Here is an 18,249-nt window from a genome sequence, read left to right as displayed (position 1 = left end):
CTGGTTCGCCAGAAGCGGCTTAGTCATGCTGGCCACATGACCCGGAAGCTGTAAGCTGGCTCCCTCGGCCAATAAAGCGAGATGAGCACCGCAACCCCAGAGTCGGCCACGTCAGGGGTCCCTTTACCTCTACTTTACTTTACTTATTTATGCATTGCATTTATGTAGGTCCATGGAGTGTAGAATTGCCAACTCTGGCTGGCATCCATTAATTTAGCAAATGTCTACACAGTTCTCTGCAAAATTTATCCTGATATGGTCCTCTGTGTGGGTCCCTGCTTAGAATCATAGAATGGTAGAGTTGGAAGGGACTCTAAGGGTCATCTAGTCCAACCCCCTGCAATGTAGGAACCACAACTTCCCACCCACCTCCAGAGATGCAGAGGAGGTTACCTGTTGCCCCCCTGCATGAGTTTCTGCAACAACCCCACCCCACCCCACCAACAGGCAGGGTCTTAACCCTCCAGTAGCAGATACTTACTTTGCCCGTACTGTCCATACTGGTAGCTGGCCACCGGGTCCACACTATAGCCGGTGGTGGTGTAGGTCGGGGGGCAGTAGGACTGCGAGGTGGGGAGGCTGTCAACAGACTTGATGGAGTCACTCCTCTGACTGCAGCTGGCCGAGATGGAGTTGGCGGTGTCCAAGCTGCCGTGGAGGGGCGAGATGGAGAAGTCAGCCTGGGGCTGCGGGGGGACCCCGCTGGGGTTGCTCAGGATGCTCATGACCTGTGGGGGGTTGCAGGATGAGACCCAAGTCAATGGGGAACAATGGCACCAGAATGCAAGAACGCCAGAATTTAGATCAGGCCAGAGGTCCATCGTGTACAGCATCCTCTTGTGTACCAAAGGCCAACCACATGCCTAGGGAAAGAAGGTAAGCAGGATCCGAGAACAATGGTGCTCATCTCATTAGTTTTTAAACTCAAGAACCACAGAAGAGTTTTGCAGGATCATGCCAACGAACCAAAAACAAACCCCTGTGTTGCAATAAGAACCAATCACAACAATACAAACACAAGACACGGGCTAATTGTTAGTAGAGAATATATAATAGAATATATAATAATAATAATAATAATAATAATAATAATAATAATAATAATAATAATTATTATTATTATTATTATTATTATTATTATTATTATTATTTATTTGTACCCTGCTCATCAGGCTGGGTCTCCCCAGCCACTCTGGGTGGCTTCCAACAAAGATTAAAAATACATTAAAATGTCACACATTAAAAACTTCTATGATCACTATTCTATTATACAGTATATTCTATTGGCCTACGAGTTGGGTTTGTATTGTTGTGTTTGGATCAGGCCAACGGCCTGTCTAAACATAAAACACCAAACATTAAAAACTTCCCAATACAGGGCTGCCTTCAGATGTCTTTGAAAAGTTATGTTGTTCTTTATCTCCTTGACATCTGGTGGGAGGGTGTTCCACAGGGCAGGCGTAACTGTTGAGAAGTCCCTTTGCCTACTTCCCTGTTAACTTCACTTCTCGCAGTAAGGGAACTGCCAAAAGGCCCTCGGAGCTGGACCTCAGTGTCCGGGCTGAACGATAGGGGTGGAGACGCTCTTTCAGGCATACTGGACCGAGGCCGTTTAGGGCTTTAAAGGTCAGCACTGACACTTTGAATTGTGCTCGGAAACATACTGGGAGCCAGTGTAGATCCTTTAGGACTTGTGTTATATGGTTGCAGCGGCTCTCCATCACCAGTCTAGATGCTGCATTCTGGATTATTTGTAGTTTCCCGGTCACCTTCAAAGCTAGCCTCACATAGAGCGCATTGCAGTAGTCCAAGCGGGAGATAACCAGAGCATGTACCTCTCTGGTGAGACAGTGCACAGGTAGGTAGGGTCTCAGTCTGAATACCAGATGGAGCTGGTAGTACAGTATCATCTTCCAATTTTAGTTATCGTTCGGCCTAATCTACTCTTAAGAATGGAAGACTGTAAGAATAGCCCTATCTAGTCCAGCATCATGTTTCCAGCACGTTTCCGAGCACAATTCAAAGTGTCAGTGCTGACCTTTAAAGCCCCAAATGGCCTCGGTCCAGTATACCTGAAGGAGTGTCTCTACCCCCAACGTTCTGCCCGGACACTGAAGTCCAGCGCCGAGGGCCTTCTGGCGGTTCCTTCACTGCGAGAAGCCAAGTTACAGGGAACCAGGCAGAGGGCCTTCTCGGCAGTGGCACCCGCCCAGTGGAACGCCCTCCCACCAGATGCCAAAGAGAAGAACAACTACCAGACTTTTAGAAGACATCTGAAGGCAGCCCTATTTAGGAAAGCTTTTAATGTTTAATAGACTACAGTATTTTAATACTTTGTTGGAAGCTGCCCAGAGTGGCTGGAGAAACCCAGCCAGATGGGCGGGGTATAAATAGATGATGATGATGTTCTGACAGTGGCCAACCAGATACCACCAATGGGAAACCAACAGCACTCACATAGGAACCTAAGAAGATCTTTTGGATCATGCCAGTGTCCCATCTAGTCCAGCATCCTGTTCTCACGGATTCCACCAGCAAGCAGGACCTGAACACAAGAACAACATTCCTCTCTTGTTGTTTCCAGCAATTGGAATTTGGAGGCAGGCTGTTCCTGGAGGATCCATCTATTTCTTGTGACTAATTGCTACTACCAGTAGACTTAAGAGCATAACAGAAGCCTGGCTGCTGGATCAGCCCAAAGATTTAGCTCAGCATCCTGCTCTCTCACAGTGGCCACCCAGAGGCCCCAATGGGAAGCCGGCCACACTTGCAATTCCCAGCAAATCCACTTCCTCCTTCTATTCTGACACAAACCTCTTTTCTGAATCTCAGACCAGTCCCTCTGCTTCCCTGGCAATGCTCTGACCACAGGAAGCAACAGCTGCTCCCCTCCTTGCTTTTTGGCAAAGCGCCGAAGTGCCGGCAGTCACCTCCGCGCCGCTCCAAAGCTTTCCCTTTTTTTATAAAGAAAAAGTGAGGGCGGGAAGGGGGGGGGAGTCTGAAAATGTAGCATAATCTTATTGACCTCAATTAATGCACCAAATTGAAAATGTTTGGAGCCCGGCAAGAGGTGGAAGAAAGCTTTTTATCCCTCGCTAACCTCCTGTTGGGAGGACTTTATTCTTTCCGAATGACACGCTGCTGTTTCGGGAGAGGCGATTCCTCGCCCGGCAAACGGTCCGATGGCTCCCCTTGCCCCAACCTCTGCCAGATATAAGCTTGAGATGTTGGCGGCTGAGCCTGGGACCTTCTGCATTCAAACCGGATGCTCTGCCATTGAGCTGGAGCCCTTCTCTTACGATATAGGAAGCTGCCATCTAACTCGGTGTTTCTTCAGGCAAGAGACTTTCCAAGCCCTTCACGGAAATGTTGGGGATTGAACCTGGGACCACAGTACTCCAGCACCAAGCTATGGTTCGTTCCCCCCCCAAATTAAGTAGGATCCTAGTCCTCATGGTTCTGAAAGACTAATTTAAACAGGGAACTGCCTTATACAGTCAGCTATGAGCCCAACTAGCTCGCTAGAGTGTACGCCAGGTTTTCCCAAACTCATTTTGGGACTACAGTTCCCATCATCCCTGACCACTGGTCCTGCTAGCAAGGGATGATGGGAGTTGTAGTCCAACAACAGCTGGAGACCCAAGTCTGGGAAACCCTGGAGTACCCTGACTAGCTGTGGCTTTCTAGGGTGTCAGGCAGCTGCGGCTGGGAGAGAGTCCCTTTCTGAAACCCCAGTGACATCCTGTTGGTCAGTGTGGGCCAGAGATGGGGAAGGTGACTTCTGCCTTCAGATGTTGTTGGGCTACAGTTCTCATCAGCCCCAGACAAGCATGGTCAATGGTGAGAGATGATGAGACTTGACTGATCTAGATGGGCTTGATTCAGCGTATCTATTTGTTTTTATTTACCCTGTTTATCCCCTGCCCTTTCTCCTCCAAGGAGCTCAAAGTGGAGCACCTGGTTCTAATTCTGCCCCGGTTTATCCTCACAACAACCATGAAAAGTAGGTTAGAATTGTAGAGTCGGAAGGGACCACAAGGGTCATTTGGTTCAATCCCCTGCAATACAGGAAGCGTTTTTCCCAATGCAGGGCACAAGTCTCATGCTCCATGGACTGAGAATGAGTGACTATGGCCTGAGGTCGCCCAGTGAACTTTGTGGCTTCATTTTTCCCCCCATTGGTATTTGAATAGGTTTGTGTTTTCATCTTGCTTCAATTCTATTACAGCTCAATTGATTTTTAATGATTCATATATATATATATATATGCTTTCGCAGATTTTCACGGGTACAGGAATGCAGGTTTTGGTGTCTTCGGGTGTCTTCCCGTGTAAGAGTCGGGGTGTCTGTGCGACGTTTCGACGAGGTCTCACTCGTCATCTTCAGGCTGGTGCTTTCGGCTTCTTGTCGAAAGCACCAGCCTGAAGATGACGAGTGAGACCTCGTCGAAACGTCGCACAGACACCCCGACTCTTACACGGGAAGACACCCGAAGACACCAAGACCTGCATATATATATATATATATATATATATATATATATATATGCTTTTTTGTATTTTATCTGTCTTGCTTTAGCTTGTGTAAGACGTCTCAGTCCCAGTCTGGGGGAGAAAGGCAGGATATAAATAAATATAAAGGATTTGTCCTTTTCATGTTGTTGAACAATGAGCACCATAATGTTATTTTTATCTTCCTGGTGTATTTAAACTTTTTATTAGGTTTTTTAAAAATAATTTCAAATTCCTTTGAAACATTTCCTGTAGTAAGCAATGGATAAATGCAATAATCAACCAATAATCAATTATTATTTCTGAGCCAAGATTTGAACTCTGGTCTCTCCCAGGTCTTAGCCCAATACTCTAACCACACTGGCAGCTCCCTGAGTGTGGACACTCTGAGCTAGTGACCCTTAACACCACAGATATTCCAACTAGTGAAGCTCTTCCATGTCCCTCCCATTTTATTAAAAAAAACCACCCCAAAACTTGCAGATCCAAACTCTAGAGGAAAGGATTATTATTACTATTTCCCCCTATCATGCTTTTCCTGCAATTGACCTTGCTTTCTCCTAATTTATTATGTCTTGGAGCGTTTACCACCGCTAACAAGAAATCAATAGCCTCTCCGTATCTGAAAGGGTTTTATATATATATATAAATAAAATATATTACTATCAGGAAGGAAATCTGTCATGTCAATCAGGGTGATTGGCAACCGTCCTGTCCCTGCCACCCAGCTCTCCTGCTTCTTATCAATTGCTCCCTCCAAAATCCCCTCTAGGCGTTCAATCAGACGCTGGCTCAAAGTGAAGTTTCCGATCAAAGAGGCTCTGGACGTGGCAGCAAACCGGATGGGAAGAACCACACAGATTCCTTTGGGAAGCTTAACTGCAGAGGGTGAAGGCAAGGCTCACCCCATTCCCCGATGCTCAGAGCACCCAGCATTCCAAGGTAGACTGCTTCTGAGCATGGAGGTACCACCTGCTACTCATGCATGATAAGAACATAAAAACATAAGCAAAAAGTCTTGGATCAAGCACCCTGCTTCCAGAGTAGCTGGCCAGATCCCCCAATGGAAAACCTGCAAGCAGGACCTGGGCAGTGTTAGAAACTGAGATATGAAAGCTAGGAGCTGAATGGCACCTTAAACCTAGGTTATGGGTGCGGCAACGGAATGTTGTGAATAACAAGAATACAAAGCTGAAAATGAATGAACTGCAGCTAAAATATTACAGTGGTACCTCAGGTTACATACGCTTCAGGTTACATACGCCTCAGGTTACAGACTCCGCTAACCCAGAAGTAGTGCTTCAGGTTAAGAACTTTGCTTCAGGATGAGAACAGAAATTGTGCTCCGGCGGCGCAGCGGCAGCAGGAGGCCCCATTAGCTAAAGTGGTGCTTCAGGTTAAGAACAGTTTCAGGTTAAGTACGGACCTCCAGAACAAATTAAGTACTTAACTTGAGATACCACTGTATGTTCATTTTTCACATGGACTAGTCCTTCCCCTCCCCAACCCCTTAATATTCTTAAGAGGGTCTGTCTGTCTGTCTGTCTGTCTGTCTATCTACTTTTATGTGTCCTGAATCTTCCAATCTCCTGAGACTCCAGCTCCCATCGTCCCATGCTGGCCGCTGGAGTCCCTACACCCTTAAACAGGTTCATGGAAGAGGCCTTTGCTACAGGTGCTGTTTAAGGTGTGGAGAACCTCTCTCTTCACTTGTTTCTGGATTACAACTCTCATCATCCCAGTCCTTTTGGCCATGCTTGCTGGGGCTGCTGGGAGTTGTAGTTCAGCAGTGTCTGGAGGGCCCAAAGTTCCCCATACACCTGTGTGAAGTCCTACATGGGACAAAGAAACCGGGGGCAGAAAAGAAAGGGACACTGCGTTCCAAGGTCAGCTCGTGACAATCTTGACTGCGGTGAGATCTGAGCCCATTTCCCAGCTATCCTAGTTATCTCCCACTTGGACTACTGCAATGCGCTCTACGTGGGGCTACCTTTGAAGGTGACCCGGAAACTACAACTAATCCAGAATGCAGCAGCTAGACTGGTGACTGGGAGAAGCCGCCGAGACCATATAACACCGGTCCTGAAAGACCTACATTGGCTCCCAGTACGTTTCCGAGCATAATTCAAAGGGTTGGTGCTGACCTTTAAAGCCCTAAACGGCCTCAGTCCAGTATACCTGAAGGAGCGTCTCCACCCCCCATCGTTCTGCCCAGACACTGAAGTCAAGCGGTGAGGGCCTTCTGGCAGTTCCCTCATTGCGAGAAGCAAAGCTACAGGGAACCAGGCAGAGGGCCTCCTCGGTAGTGGCGCCCGGCCTGTGGAATGCGCTCCCATCAGATGTCAAAGAGAAAAACAACTACCTGACATTCAGAAGACATCTGAAGGCAACCCTGTTCAGGGAAGCCGCCGAGAGTGGCTGGGGAAACCCAGCCAGATGGGTGGGGTACAAATAATAAGTTGTTATTATTATTATTATTAGTGTGGTTAGAGTGGACCTTTGAGACCAGGGTTCAAATCCCCGCTCAGCTGTAGTCACTTGACTGGGTGACTTTGGGCTGGTGTCTCCCTCTTGGCTTGACAACCTCACAGGGTTGTTGTGGGGATAGGATGAGGATGAGAAGGGGGAGAACCACGCACGCCACCTGGAGCTCCTTGGAGGCAGAGCTGGGAAATAAATGCAATGAAATAAAATTAATAAACTGGAAATTTCCCAAGTTACCATTTTTCAGGTGCTGGAAGCAAAGGGCCACTCTATCTCTCTGTATCTCTCTGTCCTCTTATTTTGGTGGTGGCGGGAACTAACGCCCCCCCCCTCAAAAAAACCCAGTTTCTACAGAGCCCTTACACATTCCTCCCCTCTGGGATTTCATCACTCTCTCACACACTTTAAAAGAAGGGGAGTTTTTTTTTTAAAATGTAATTAATTCTCTCCATTTCTGAGCTAGCCCTCAGGGCCTCTGGCCGCCGAGGCTCAAGCCGCAAAATGTGCACCCTTTACGATAAACGGAGATGGCTTCAGAGTGCAAACCACAATTAGGCAAACCAATCTCAGCCATCAATAGCTTTATTTTAGGTTCGGAGGGGGACGTGGGTGTAGGGGGTGGGCATTGGGTGGGGAAAGCCCACTGGGTCTCCAGGGCAGGCGGGTATCGGAGAGCGAGAGAGCGAAAGGCGAACGGCACAAGACCCAACTATTGCTGCTAGACAGGAGTGTACGAAGCAGCTGCAGACAGAACCAGATCCGTGTGGCTCCCTCTGTCTCAATGGGTAGCAGCTTTCCAGCCATTGTGGTCAATACAGAGCTGGATGGACCTGTGAAACTCCAGTGTTGTTGGACTATCTCCCATTGGCCACAGTTTAGGTGGCCAATGCTGATGGGAATTGCAGTCCAGCAACATCTAGGGGACGCGGGTGGCGCTGTGGGTAAAACCTCAGCGCCTAGGACTTGCCGATCGCAAGGTCGGCGGTTCGAATCCCCGCGGCGGGGTGCGCTCCCGTCGTTCGGTCCCAGCACCTGCCAACCTAGCAGTTCGAAAGCACCTCCGGGGGCAAGTAGATAAATAGGGACCGCTTATCAGCGGGAAGATAACGGCGTTCCGTGTGCTGCGCTGGCTCGCCAGATGCAGCTTGTCACACTGGCCACGTGACCCGGAAGTGTCTGCGGACAGCGCTGGCTCCCGGCCTCTAGAGTGAGATGAGCGCACAACCCTAGAGTCTGGCAAGACTGGCCCGAACGGGCAGGGGTACCTTTACCTTTTTTTAACATCTAGGGGGCTGCAGGTTTCACACTTGGCCTACATGTCATTGGTCCATTGAGCCCACGGGAAAAAGAGCTTGAATTTAAGCAGCTGGATCAGGCCAAAGGGGACCCCATCTAGTCCAGCATCCCCCCCCCACAGAGCCCAGCCAGATGACCCAATGGGAAGCCCATGAGGGCAACATCATTCTCCCCACTCATGCACCCCAGCAACTGGTTTTCAGAGGCATGCTGCCCTCTGATTCTGAAGGTACCATAGAATAATAATAATAAAAATAAAATCATAGAATTGTAGAATTGGAAAGAGGCACCAAGATTCATCTAACTCAACTCCCTGCAATGCAGGAATCCCTGTTCAACATTCCCTGACAGACTGCCATTCCGCCTCTGCTTAGAAATCATATCGCCATCAGGCTAGTAGTCATTGTGTCCTTCTATGGAAAGCGCTGAAGAGTCTGGGGTGGGAAGAACGCAATCCCCCCCTCGACTTTGCAAGACAAGAAGAAAATCCCCTTCCTTCTTTAAATGGCCATGAGAGACCCTCCAACCTCCTTTTCCCGTTTGTTCTCCCTTATCACAATATTTGAAAAGCTTGGTTGGAATTAGATTGGAAAGGGAGATGTTTCGGGTGGTGGACTGAGAGAGAGAGAGAGAGAGAGAGAGAGAGAAAGTCTGTTAGGTCATTGATACCGAAAGCTCCATCCTCTACGTGGAATCCCTTTATGAGGGATGGATCTTGGCATCATTAAGGCGGATTCTCTTGCCTCGCTCACCACTCCATTCCCTAATCCCCAGGGAGTATTCAAGAAACGCTTCTTTCAAACCTAACTTAATATTTCCCATCTCCACACTGAGATCCTTAAACCTCATTTTATCCCTCTCTCAGCCGCAAAGCAAACTCCTTCCTTCTCTCTCCCCCGACGTGTTAATACCCTATACATAATCACAGACTTATTTCCCTACAATGGGAATTGGTAAGAGCAGCTATTTTAAAAGGGACATTAAAGACTACAAAAGACCGTTTTTAAAAAACTATTGGAAAGTTGGCGCTGCAAATGTGGAGAGGAAGAGTCTATTCGTTTTATAGAAAGAGTTCAATGGCCCATCTAGTTCATCATCCTCTTCTCCGGGTGACCAGCCATATGCTTCAATGGGAACCACCCCCTGCAGGATCCAAGCATGAGAGCACTATCTCTTCCTGAGGCTTCCAACAACTGGCATTCAGAACCATTGCTGCGTTCAGCCAGGGATGCCAGAAAATAGCCACCATAATAAATAATAATAATTTTTTTTATTTATACCCCGCCCTCCCCGGCCAGAGCCGGGCTCAGGGCGGCTAACACCAGTAAAATTATAATGAAAACATAATGGGGGGGGGAGAGCCCCAATTTAAAATGCAGGTTAAAATGCAATATAAAATGCAGCCTCATTTTAAAAGTAGCCCATGTATCTAAACCGTAAGGGGAGGGAAAACATAAGGGTCAGACTGAGTCCAAACCAAAGGCCAGGCGGAACAGCTCTGTCTTGCAGGCCCTGTGGAAAGATGTCAAGTCCTGCAGGGCCCTAGTCTCTTGTGACAGAGCGTTCCACCAAGTCGGGGCCAGTACTGAAAAGGCCCTGGCCCTAGTTGAGACCAGTCTAACCACCTTGCAACTTGGGACTTCCAAAGTGTTGTCATTTGTGGACCTTAAGGTCCTCCGCAGGGCATACCAGGAGAGGTGGTCCCGTCGGTACGTGGGTCCTAGGCCGCGTACTGTCATGGCTAGTAGCCATCGATAGCCTTGCCCTCCATGAATTTGTCCAATCCTCTTTTAAAGACATCCAAGTTGGTGGGCCTCACTGCCTCCTGCAGCAGCGAGTTCCAGAGTTTAGAATCACAGCTTCGTATGCTGTGTGAAAACACTGTGGGGCATGGAGGCTGCTAAAAGGAGGCCTGTAACTCAATTAGGCTAAAGAGGGTTCTCACTGTAGCCAGCCAGATTTTCCCATGAGAAGGCTGCAAGGAGTACAACAGCAAGCGTAACAGCAAGACTTGCCCCGTTGTGCTTCCCTGCAAATGCTATCCAGAGGCAAACAAGGTCTCTGCCATTGAGGGTAGAACTTAGGCCCTGTGGCTAGTAGCCATTCATGAATTTACTGAATCTTCTAATCGTCTGACTCAGTAGAAGTTCCTAAGGAATTTGCTCGGCCGACGAGAAATGCATTTCCCAAGCAATAGGGAAATACCTACTGGTGATAATAATAATAATAATAATAATAATAATAATAATAATAATGAGACATTTCAGTTATTTAGACATTTCATTTATTAAGAACATGCTGGATCAAGCAGGTGCCCATCTAGTCCAGCAACCTGTTCTCACAGAAGCCAGCCAGATACCCATGATGGGAAACCAATAACAGCAACTCTCCTCACTGGTGATTCCCAGCAGCTGGTAGATCATAGCCCTGTCCTCCATGAATTTGGTGGCCAACACTATAACTTATGAGACCTTCTGGATCAGGCCAAAGGCCCATCCAGTGCAGCATTCTTTTCTCACAGTGCCCAACCAGATTCCTGTGTGAAACCCCCAAGCATGACCCAAACACGAAAATATCTCTCCTCTCCTGTAGTTTCCAGCAACTGGTATTTGCAGATCGTAGCCATCATGGCTAGGAGTCATGAGCAGCCCTCTCCTCCACGAATACCTCTGGCTAAGGTAAAGGTAAAGGGACCCCTGACCATTAGGTCCAGTCGTGACTGACTCTGGGGTTGCGGTGCTCATCTCGCTTTCTTGGCCGAGAGAGCCGGCGTACAGCTTCCTCCAGGTCATGTGGCCAGCATGATTAAGCCACTTCTGGCGAACCAGAGCAGCACACGGAAACACCATTTACCTTCCCGCCGGAGGGGTACCTATTTATCTACTTGCACTTTGACATGCTTTCGAACTGCTAGGTTGGCAGGAGCAGGGACTGAGCAATGGGAACTTACCCCGTTGCGGGGATTCGAACTGCCGACCTTCCGATCGGCAAGTCCTAGGCTCTGTGGTTTAACCCACAGTGCCACCCGTGTCCCTCTGCTCTAAAACCATGGCTAGTCCTGCTCCAAAGCAGGAAGGACCTGAAAAACCAAAACAAAGCACCCTACACATTTTACTGCTAAGGGTCAAAAGGGGCCTATTAAACTATCCCGCAAATTAAAAAAACAAAACGAAAACCCAAGGTTTTCTGAAAAGGAAAAAAACAAACAAAGCACATCATTGTGGTTTCTCCTCCTTCTCCTCTGCAGCCCCACACCGGCACAAATCGACAAAGCCGATCTGAAACACACCCCACCTTCTTCCTCTCCCCTCCTCCCTGTTCCTCAGTTGAGCAGATCGGTCCCTCTGCTCCTATCGCCCACCCCCCGCAGGCACCAGTAATGGAGTCAGGGTGGTGGTTCACTGCTTCCAAACAAGATTTCGCGGAGATCCTTTGAGGCTCTCCCCACATCCCCCTTCTCTGCTTCTTCCTTCCTTTTTTCCTGGGATGGCAAAAGGGAAGTATCTATAAATTGTGAAAAGAGATGTATACTACAAAGGGTTCTACCGAGTGGCATATCCCAGCCTCAGGCTAGGCTGGCTGGCTGGCTGGCTGATAGTCTTCCAATCTGCGGTGGAACTCTCCTTCTCTGTCTCTTTCTTTCTCTCCCCCCACTTCTCCCCACCTCTGATCAAGCGGACCGCTGCAATCAGTTAAAGTCCAGCTTAACTACAGTGTAAGATACACCAGTTAAGTCAAGCCAATGCCTCAGGGTTTCTCCATCAGGCATAGGGCTGGGGGAAAAACCGAAAGAGAAAAGAGGTGGGGTGTGTGTGTCTGTGGGGAGATGAAATAGCCTCGATAAAGTTCACCAAACGTGGTGCCAGCTAGCAAGATTCCAGGCCAAACACTGAATTTACTCTGGGATGGCAAGCGAATGGAGAAAGCGTTAAACAATTGAGAAGCAATTCCTTTCCACCAGCTTCCTCTCTCTGTTTGTTGCTCTAGTCATATGGTTCTCAAGGAAAGGCTGCTTTAAATGGAGACATCGGAAGGTGTTGTCTCAAACCATGTCAGACTGACTCATCCAGCTCAGCTTTGTCTACACTGGCTGGCAGTGGTTCTTCGGGGTTGCAGGCATTAATGGGAGATGCTGAGAGTTTAAATGAAGACTTTCTTCATGCAAAGCAGGTGCTCAACTGCTGGGCCCATAAAATAAACTAAGACCCCAGCCCTTGTGGTTTTGAATAAAGGGGCGCTTTAAATAGGAATGCAGAAAGTTGTCTTAAAATTGTAAGTTCACCCAGCTCAGTATTGACTGGCAATAGTTATCTGGGGTTTTGACAGGGAATAGTCCCAGTTCCCAGGGACGCGGGTGGTGCTGTGGGTTAAGCCACAGAGCCTAGGACTTGCCGATCAGAAGGTTGGCGGTTCGAATCCCCAGGACGGGGTGAGCTCCCGTTGCTCGGTCCCAGCTCCTGCCAACCTAGCAGTTCGAAAGCACCTCAAAGTACAAGTAGATAAATAGGTACCACTCTGGCGGGAAGGTAAACGGCGTTTCTGTGCACTGCTCTGGTTCGCCAGAAGTGGCTTAGTCATGCTGGCCACATGACCCGGAAGCTGTATGCCAGCTCCCTTAGCCAATAAAGCGAGATGAGCGCCGCAACCCCAGAGTCAGCCATTATTGGACCTAATGGTCAGGGGTCCCTTTACCTTTACCTTAGTCCCAGCTCCACCAGGAAATCACAGAATCATAGGACTGTAGAATTCCAAGGGACCCAATTGCTCATCTAGTGAATCCCAAGGACCAAGCCTTTGGAACATTTGCACGTATGTTCTGCAGCTGAACTACAGGCCCTTCCTTTCAGATACAGGAGGCTAGAAAGCTGCCTTTGCAGAGTCAGACCCTGGGTCCAAAGCAAACAGGAGAACTCCAACTTTTCTATCATGCATGTGCAATAACCAATAATACAATTCTCCCTAAATTGGTGTACACAGCAAGATAGAGAAAAGGTATGCAATTGCAGTCAGGTCTTGAATTAGAAATGGTCCTTGCAGTATAAAAGAAAATGGTCTGAGCTGTGGATCAGGGCCTCATAGTTCAGAGCAGAGGCTCTTAGGCCAACAGATCACACAGGGGATGGCTCTCCTCCACATTGAGGGCACGTCGGCATTGGAAACCTAAACCGGTTTAACTGCTTCCACTCCTTACGTCCCCCTTTCCAATTGAACCCCGGATATTAGGGAAATCTGCTTAAAGGAATTTGCGCATTCTCTGCTAGCGCTGAAACGAATGGGCTCTCAAAGCCCAGGAGTCTGTAAATTTTGATGTGAAATCTCAATTGGTTATTCTTGGAGTAGCCACCAAAAATATTGGTATGCAGAACACAATGCTATTGGATATTACTGAGAGCATATACTGTTGCATTTTTTCCTAACACCCCCCAGTTAAGGCAATGATCCTCACCCTGTTACCAGGAAGCAAGCCCCATTGAATCCAACAGGACCTACTTCTGAGGAGTTAGGATTGCATTGTAAATTGCAAAAGGAAGATTCTACCCAGCGTGTTAACAATCAGTACCATGGACAGCTCCTGTTACTGTATAACTTCTTAGGAAGGCCAGATTCACAACGTACTTTTAAAGCACTATGATAATACTTTAAACAGTCATAGCTTCTTGCAACGAATTCTGGGAGTCGTAGTTTGCTAAAGGTGCTGAGAATTGTCAGGAGACCTGCATTCCCTTCCCAGACTACAATTCCTAGATAGTAATCAATCCCTCTTCATGGGAAGGGTAGCCCCAAGAGGGGAATGGGGGTTGGAATCTCCTGATAACTCTCAGCACCTTTAACAAACTACAGTTCCCAGAATTATTTGGGGAAGCCAATATTCTTTAAAGTGGCATCATAGGGTGTTAAATGTATGGCCTATGAAGGCATCATCCAGAGGAAAGGAATACAGTATTTGGGGAGACACTGCCCCACAACCAGCATTTCCCAATCTATGAATCCAAGTCATTGAATGCAGGCAGATTGTTCAATGGAGATAGCCACAAGAACAAACCATGGATCATGGCCTTACCTGCATTTCCCCCCACATCTACCTGCAGGTGTGGGCCCTCCAGATGCTATTGGACTTCAACTCCCATCAGCTCCAGCATGGGCAAAGATCAATGATAATGGGGAGTCCAGCAACATCTGAAAATCAACAGATGTGTCCCTCACCTGCTGTCATGGCTGCTTCACATGAGCCAGTCCCAGCATAAAAAAGTAAGAGTCCACTGGATCAGACCAACAGCTCATCTAGCCCATCATTGTGTTCTCTCAGTGGCCAGCCAGATCTCCCGATGGGAAACCTACAGGCAAGATTCAAGCACAATAACCCTCTGTCCTCCTTCCCTTTCCAACAACTGGTATTCAGAAGCAGTGCTGCCTGTGACCATGGAGCCAGAGCACAGCCATCGTGGCTGGGTAGCCATTAATAGCCCTCTCCTCCATTAATTTGTCCAATCCTTTTTCAAAGCCATCCATGTTGTTGGCCATCCCTGCCTCCTGTAGGAGTGACAGGGACTAATAACAACAGCTAAAACAGCCAAAGAGCCACTGAGTTTCAGCAATGACGGCAGACAATAATGTAATCATTCCAGCAACTGCAGATGGTGTTTGTTTCACCAGAGTGTCAGGAAAAAAGAGGAGCACCTTGTCAGATTCATTGGTCCACCCTAGCTCAGTGCGGCCTGCACTGACTGGCAGTGCCTCTCAGGCTTTCCTTTTCCAGGCTCTAACACTGAGCTACAGGAAGCCATCCTATGCTGAGTGAGAATATTGGTCCATCTAGCTCAGTGTTGTCTATGCTGGCAGTGGCTCCTCGGGATTCTGGACAGGGCTCTCTCCTATCACTGAACCTGGGACCTCCTGGATGCAAAGCTGGGATACAGGCTTCCTCTAAAGCAGTCTTCCTCAACCTGTGGGTCCCCAGATGTTGTTGAACTACAACTCCCATCACCCTAGCAAGGCCAGTGCCCAGGGATGATGGGAGTTGTAGTCCAACAACATCTGAGGACCCACATGTTGAGAACCACTGCCCTAAAGGATAATGGGAAGATGCTAGCTTTCAAGGTGACCTGGAAACTACAACAAATCCAGAATGTGGCACCGAGACTGATGATGGGGAGCAGCTGCAACCATGTAACACCAGTCCTAAAGGATCTACACTGGCTCCCAGTACGTTTCCAAGCACAATTCAAAGTGTTGGTGCTGACCTTGAAAGCCCTAAATGGCCTTGGTCCAGTATACCTGAAGGAGCGTCTCCACTTCCATCGTTCTGCCCGGACACTGAGGTCCAGTGCTGAGGGCCTTCTGGCGGTTCCCTCGCTACGAGAAGCCAAGTTACAGGGAACCAGGCAGAGGGCCTTTTTGGTAGTGGCACGCGCCCTGTGGAACGCCCTCCCACCAGATGTCAAAGAGAAAAATAACTACCAGACTTTTAGAAGACACCTGAAGGCCGCCCTGTTTAGGGAAGCTTTTAATGTCTAATAGGTTATTGTATTTTAGTGTTCTATTGGAAGCTGCCCAGAGTGGCTGGGGAAACCCAGCCAGATGAGCGGGGTATAAATAATAAATTACTATTATTATGACAGCCCTAGACTCTCATTCCCATCTCTGGCACCCTGGAGCTGCTTGCAAGGATGTTCCGCCTGGCATTTCAGAAGCAAGAGTTTTGGGCTCCGTCTGCTCTCCGAAGTTTGCAAGTGCAGAAGAGACGTCTGATCCTGAGATAAAGTCTAGGAAAGCAGGGATTAGAACTACTTAGTGGAGGAAAAGGGAGACGAAGGCAGGGGCTGATTATTCTGCAGATACGACTGTTTAAAGATAATGATTGCATAAATTTAATTAATGCTTTTTCATGCCACAAATGGCCGTTTTGTAATTAATGTATCTAGCCTCGCTAAGCACGGGAGATCACATCTCCCATCCTTCCCTCCCCCACCCCACCCCCGTCCTCCTTGCCTGTGTCCTCCCCCTCCCCCTCCTCCTGTCCTCCGTCTTCCCATTTAATGAAAGACAGAAAACAGATGACAGAAACAATTTATCAACGGGTTCGGGTGTCAAACGCCTAATTGGGTGCACCAGGTTAGCGGAAAGTGAATAGAGGGTGGTGGTGGGGGTTTGAGATGTGGGGAGGGCTCGTTCCCCCCTCGATTGCTGTGGCTTTGGGGTGGGTGCTCCTGACAGCGGAGGTGCAGGAGGGGGGAGGGAAGGAGAGGGGATAAAGTGTTCCTCGTTAATTGATGGAGATTAGGATATAGATTGGCTGTGGCAGCGACTGGGCAGTGACAAGGAAGGGACAGGCGGAGCTGATTAACATCCGCGCAAACAAGCTGCCAGATCTCACAATGTGTTAAGTCCTGCTTGTGGTGACAACGCTGATCGGTCTGTACTTGTGGCAGGGGTGGGAAAGGATCAGAGTACACCGGAGATGGTCTGGTGGAGCAGCTAGTGAAGAATTTTCCCACACTGATGCCCTTCACACCTTGCTAGACTCTGAATCCCATCATTGCCCCTGGTAGTTGGCCATGGTCATCCCTCAACTAGGCCATTGTTTGCCTTCACTGCCCTGACTACCTCCATCACCAATCTGCCTTCTATTAATGTAGGCATAGAAGACCTATGGCCCTTCTGATGCCATCATCCTTGATCACAGGTAAGCTTAATGGGGCCGGCTGGAATCCAACAGCATTTGGAGGGCCTCAGGTTCCCTATCCTTGAACTATCACTTGCCTTTATTGAATCTTGAACTATCACTTGCCTTTATTGAATCTTGAACTATCACTTGCCTTTATTGACCATGGCCCTTCACTTTTTCAACAACAACAATGACGTTGAATGCAAGAAAACAAATCCATTGAACACCACACCATCACATTGGGTAGTATCCTAATCAGTGGTAGTCCTAATCAGAATAAGTCCATAGGGATGTAGCCAATGCTAGTCTACTCAGAGTAGATCCACTGAAATTAATGAATCTAAGACACTCATGTTCATTAACTTTGGTGGGTTTGCTCTGTGTAGGACTAAGCATTGGGCACAACCCACTGACACGAATGGACCGAACTTAACCATGTCCATTAACCTCAGTGGGTCTACTCTGAGTAAGACTAGCACTGGACACGACTTTCAAAGTCTGGCTCCGGAGACAAGATGTGGATGGTCACTGCCTATGATGGCTTTAAAAGGTAGTGGTGATATTCAAGGAAGAGGATATATCTATTGAGGGCAGATCATTGTGCCAGATCAAAGGAACCTCCAGGTTTAGAAGCAGTATACCCTTGAATACTAGTTGCAGGAGGGCTCTTGGCTTTCAACTCAGTGTAGACCCATTAAAATGAATGGAAGTCATGTCCATTAACACCAAAAGTTCTACTCTGATTAGAACTAGCATCAATGGATATGGCCTAAAGTAGGTCCATTCACTTTTGCTTCTGTCCTCACCTGTTACTGACATGTGGCCCCCAGAAGGATCATTATGTGGCCCTTGGATTGATAAAGGTTTCCCAGCCGTGACTTGGTGTCATTCACATGGGCAGTTCAAGGACTTGGTGTCTTTCAGCTGTTAGTGTTTAGTGGATACACTGGGCCCTATCCCTTAAATTTTCCTCCACAGTGCTCTCCCCACCCACTTGTTGAAATAGGACTAGCCATCTTGACTTAGCTCTATGGAACCCCCCCCCCCCAAACCCCTCCCCACCATACTGGTCTGCTCACTCAAGCTGCCCTTCTAGATCATCCTCTCTCAACCTCGGGTCCCCAGATGACATCAGACTACAACTCCCACCATCCCTAGTGAGAAGGGCCTGCAGTCAGGTATGATGGGAGTGGTAGTCCAACAACATATGGGGACTTAAGGTTGAGAAAGACTGGTCTAAATCAATGTCCTTCAACTTTGGGTCCTCAGATGTGGGTGGACTACAACTCCCAT

The 18,249-nt window shown here is 48.2% G+C and overlaps 1 protein-coding gene across 5 annotated transcripts in view; it reads right to left on the bottom strand.

Moving 5' to 3' along the window:
- Positions 1-18,249, bottom strand: part of PAX7 (paired box 7) — a 178,575-nt gene that overhangs the window by 10,992 nt on the left and 149,334 nt on the right. For all 5 annotated transcript variants that reach the window (XM_082230186.1, XM_082230183.1, XM_082230182.1 and 2 more), the window contains one exon: positions 482-728. In XM_082230186.1, the coding sequence (XP_082086312.1) occupies positions 482-728 (247 nt within the window). The remainder of the gene's footprint in view (positions 1-481; positions 729-18,249) is intronic.

The sequence above is a fragment of the Podarcis vaucheri genome (genome assembly GCF_965113315.1).
Source record: "Podarcis vaucheri genome assembly, chromosome: 7".
NCBI classification, from domain to species: Eukaryota; Metazoa; Chordata; class Lepidosauria; order Squamata; family Lacertidae; genus Podarcis; species Podarcis vaucheri.
Note: the sequence above shows the minus strand (reverse complement) of the source record. Positions and strands in the feature narration are given on the sequence as shown.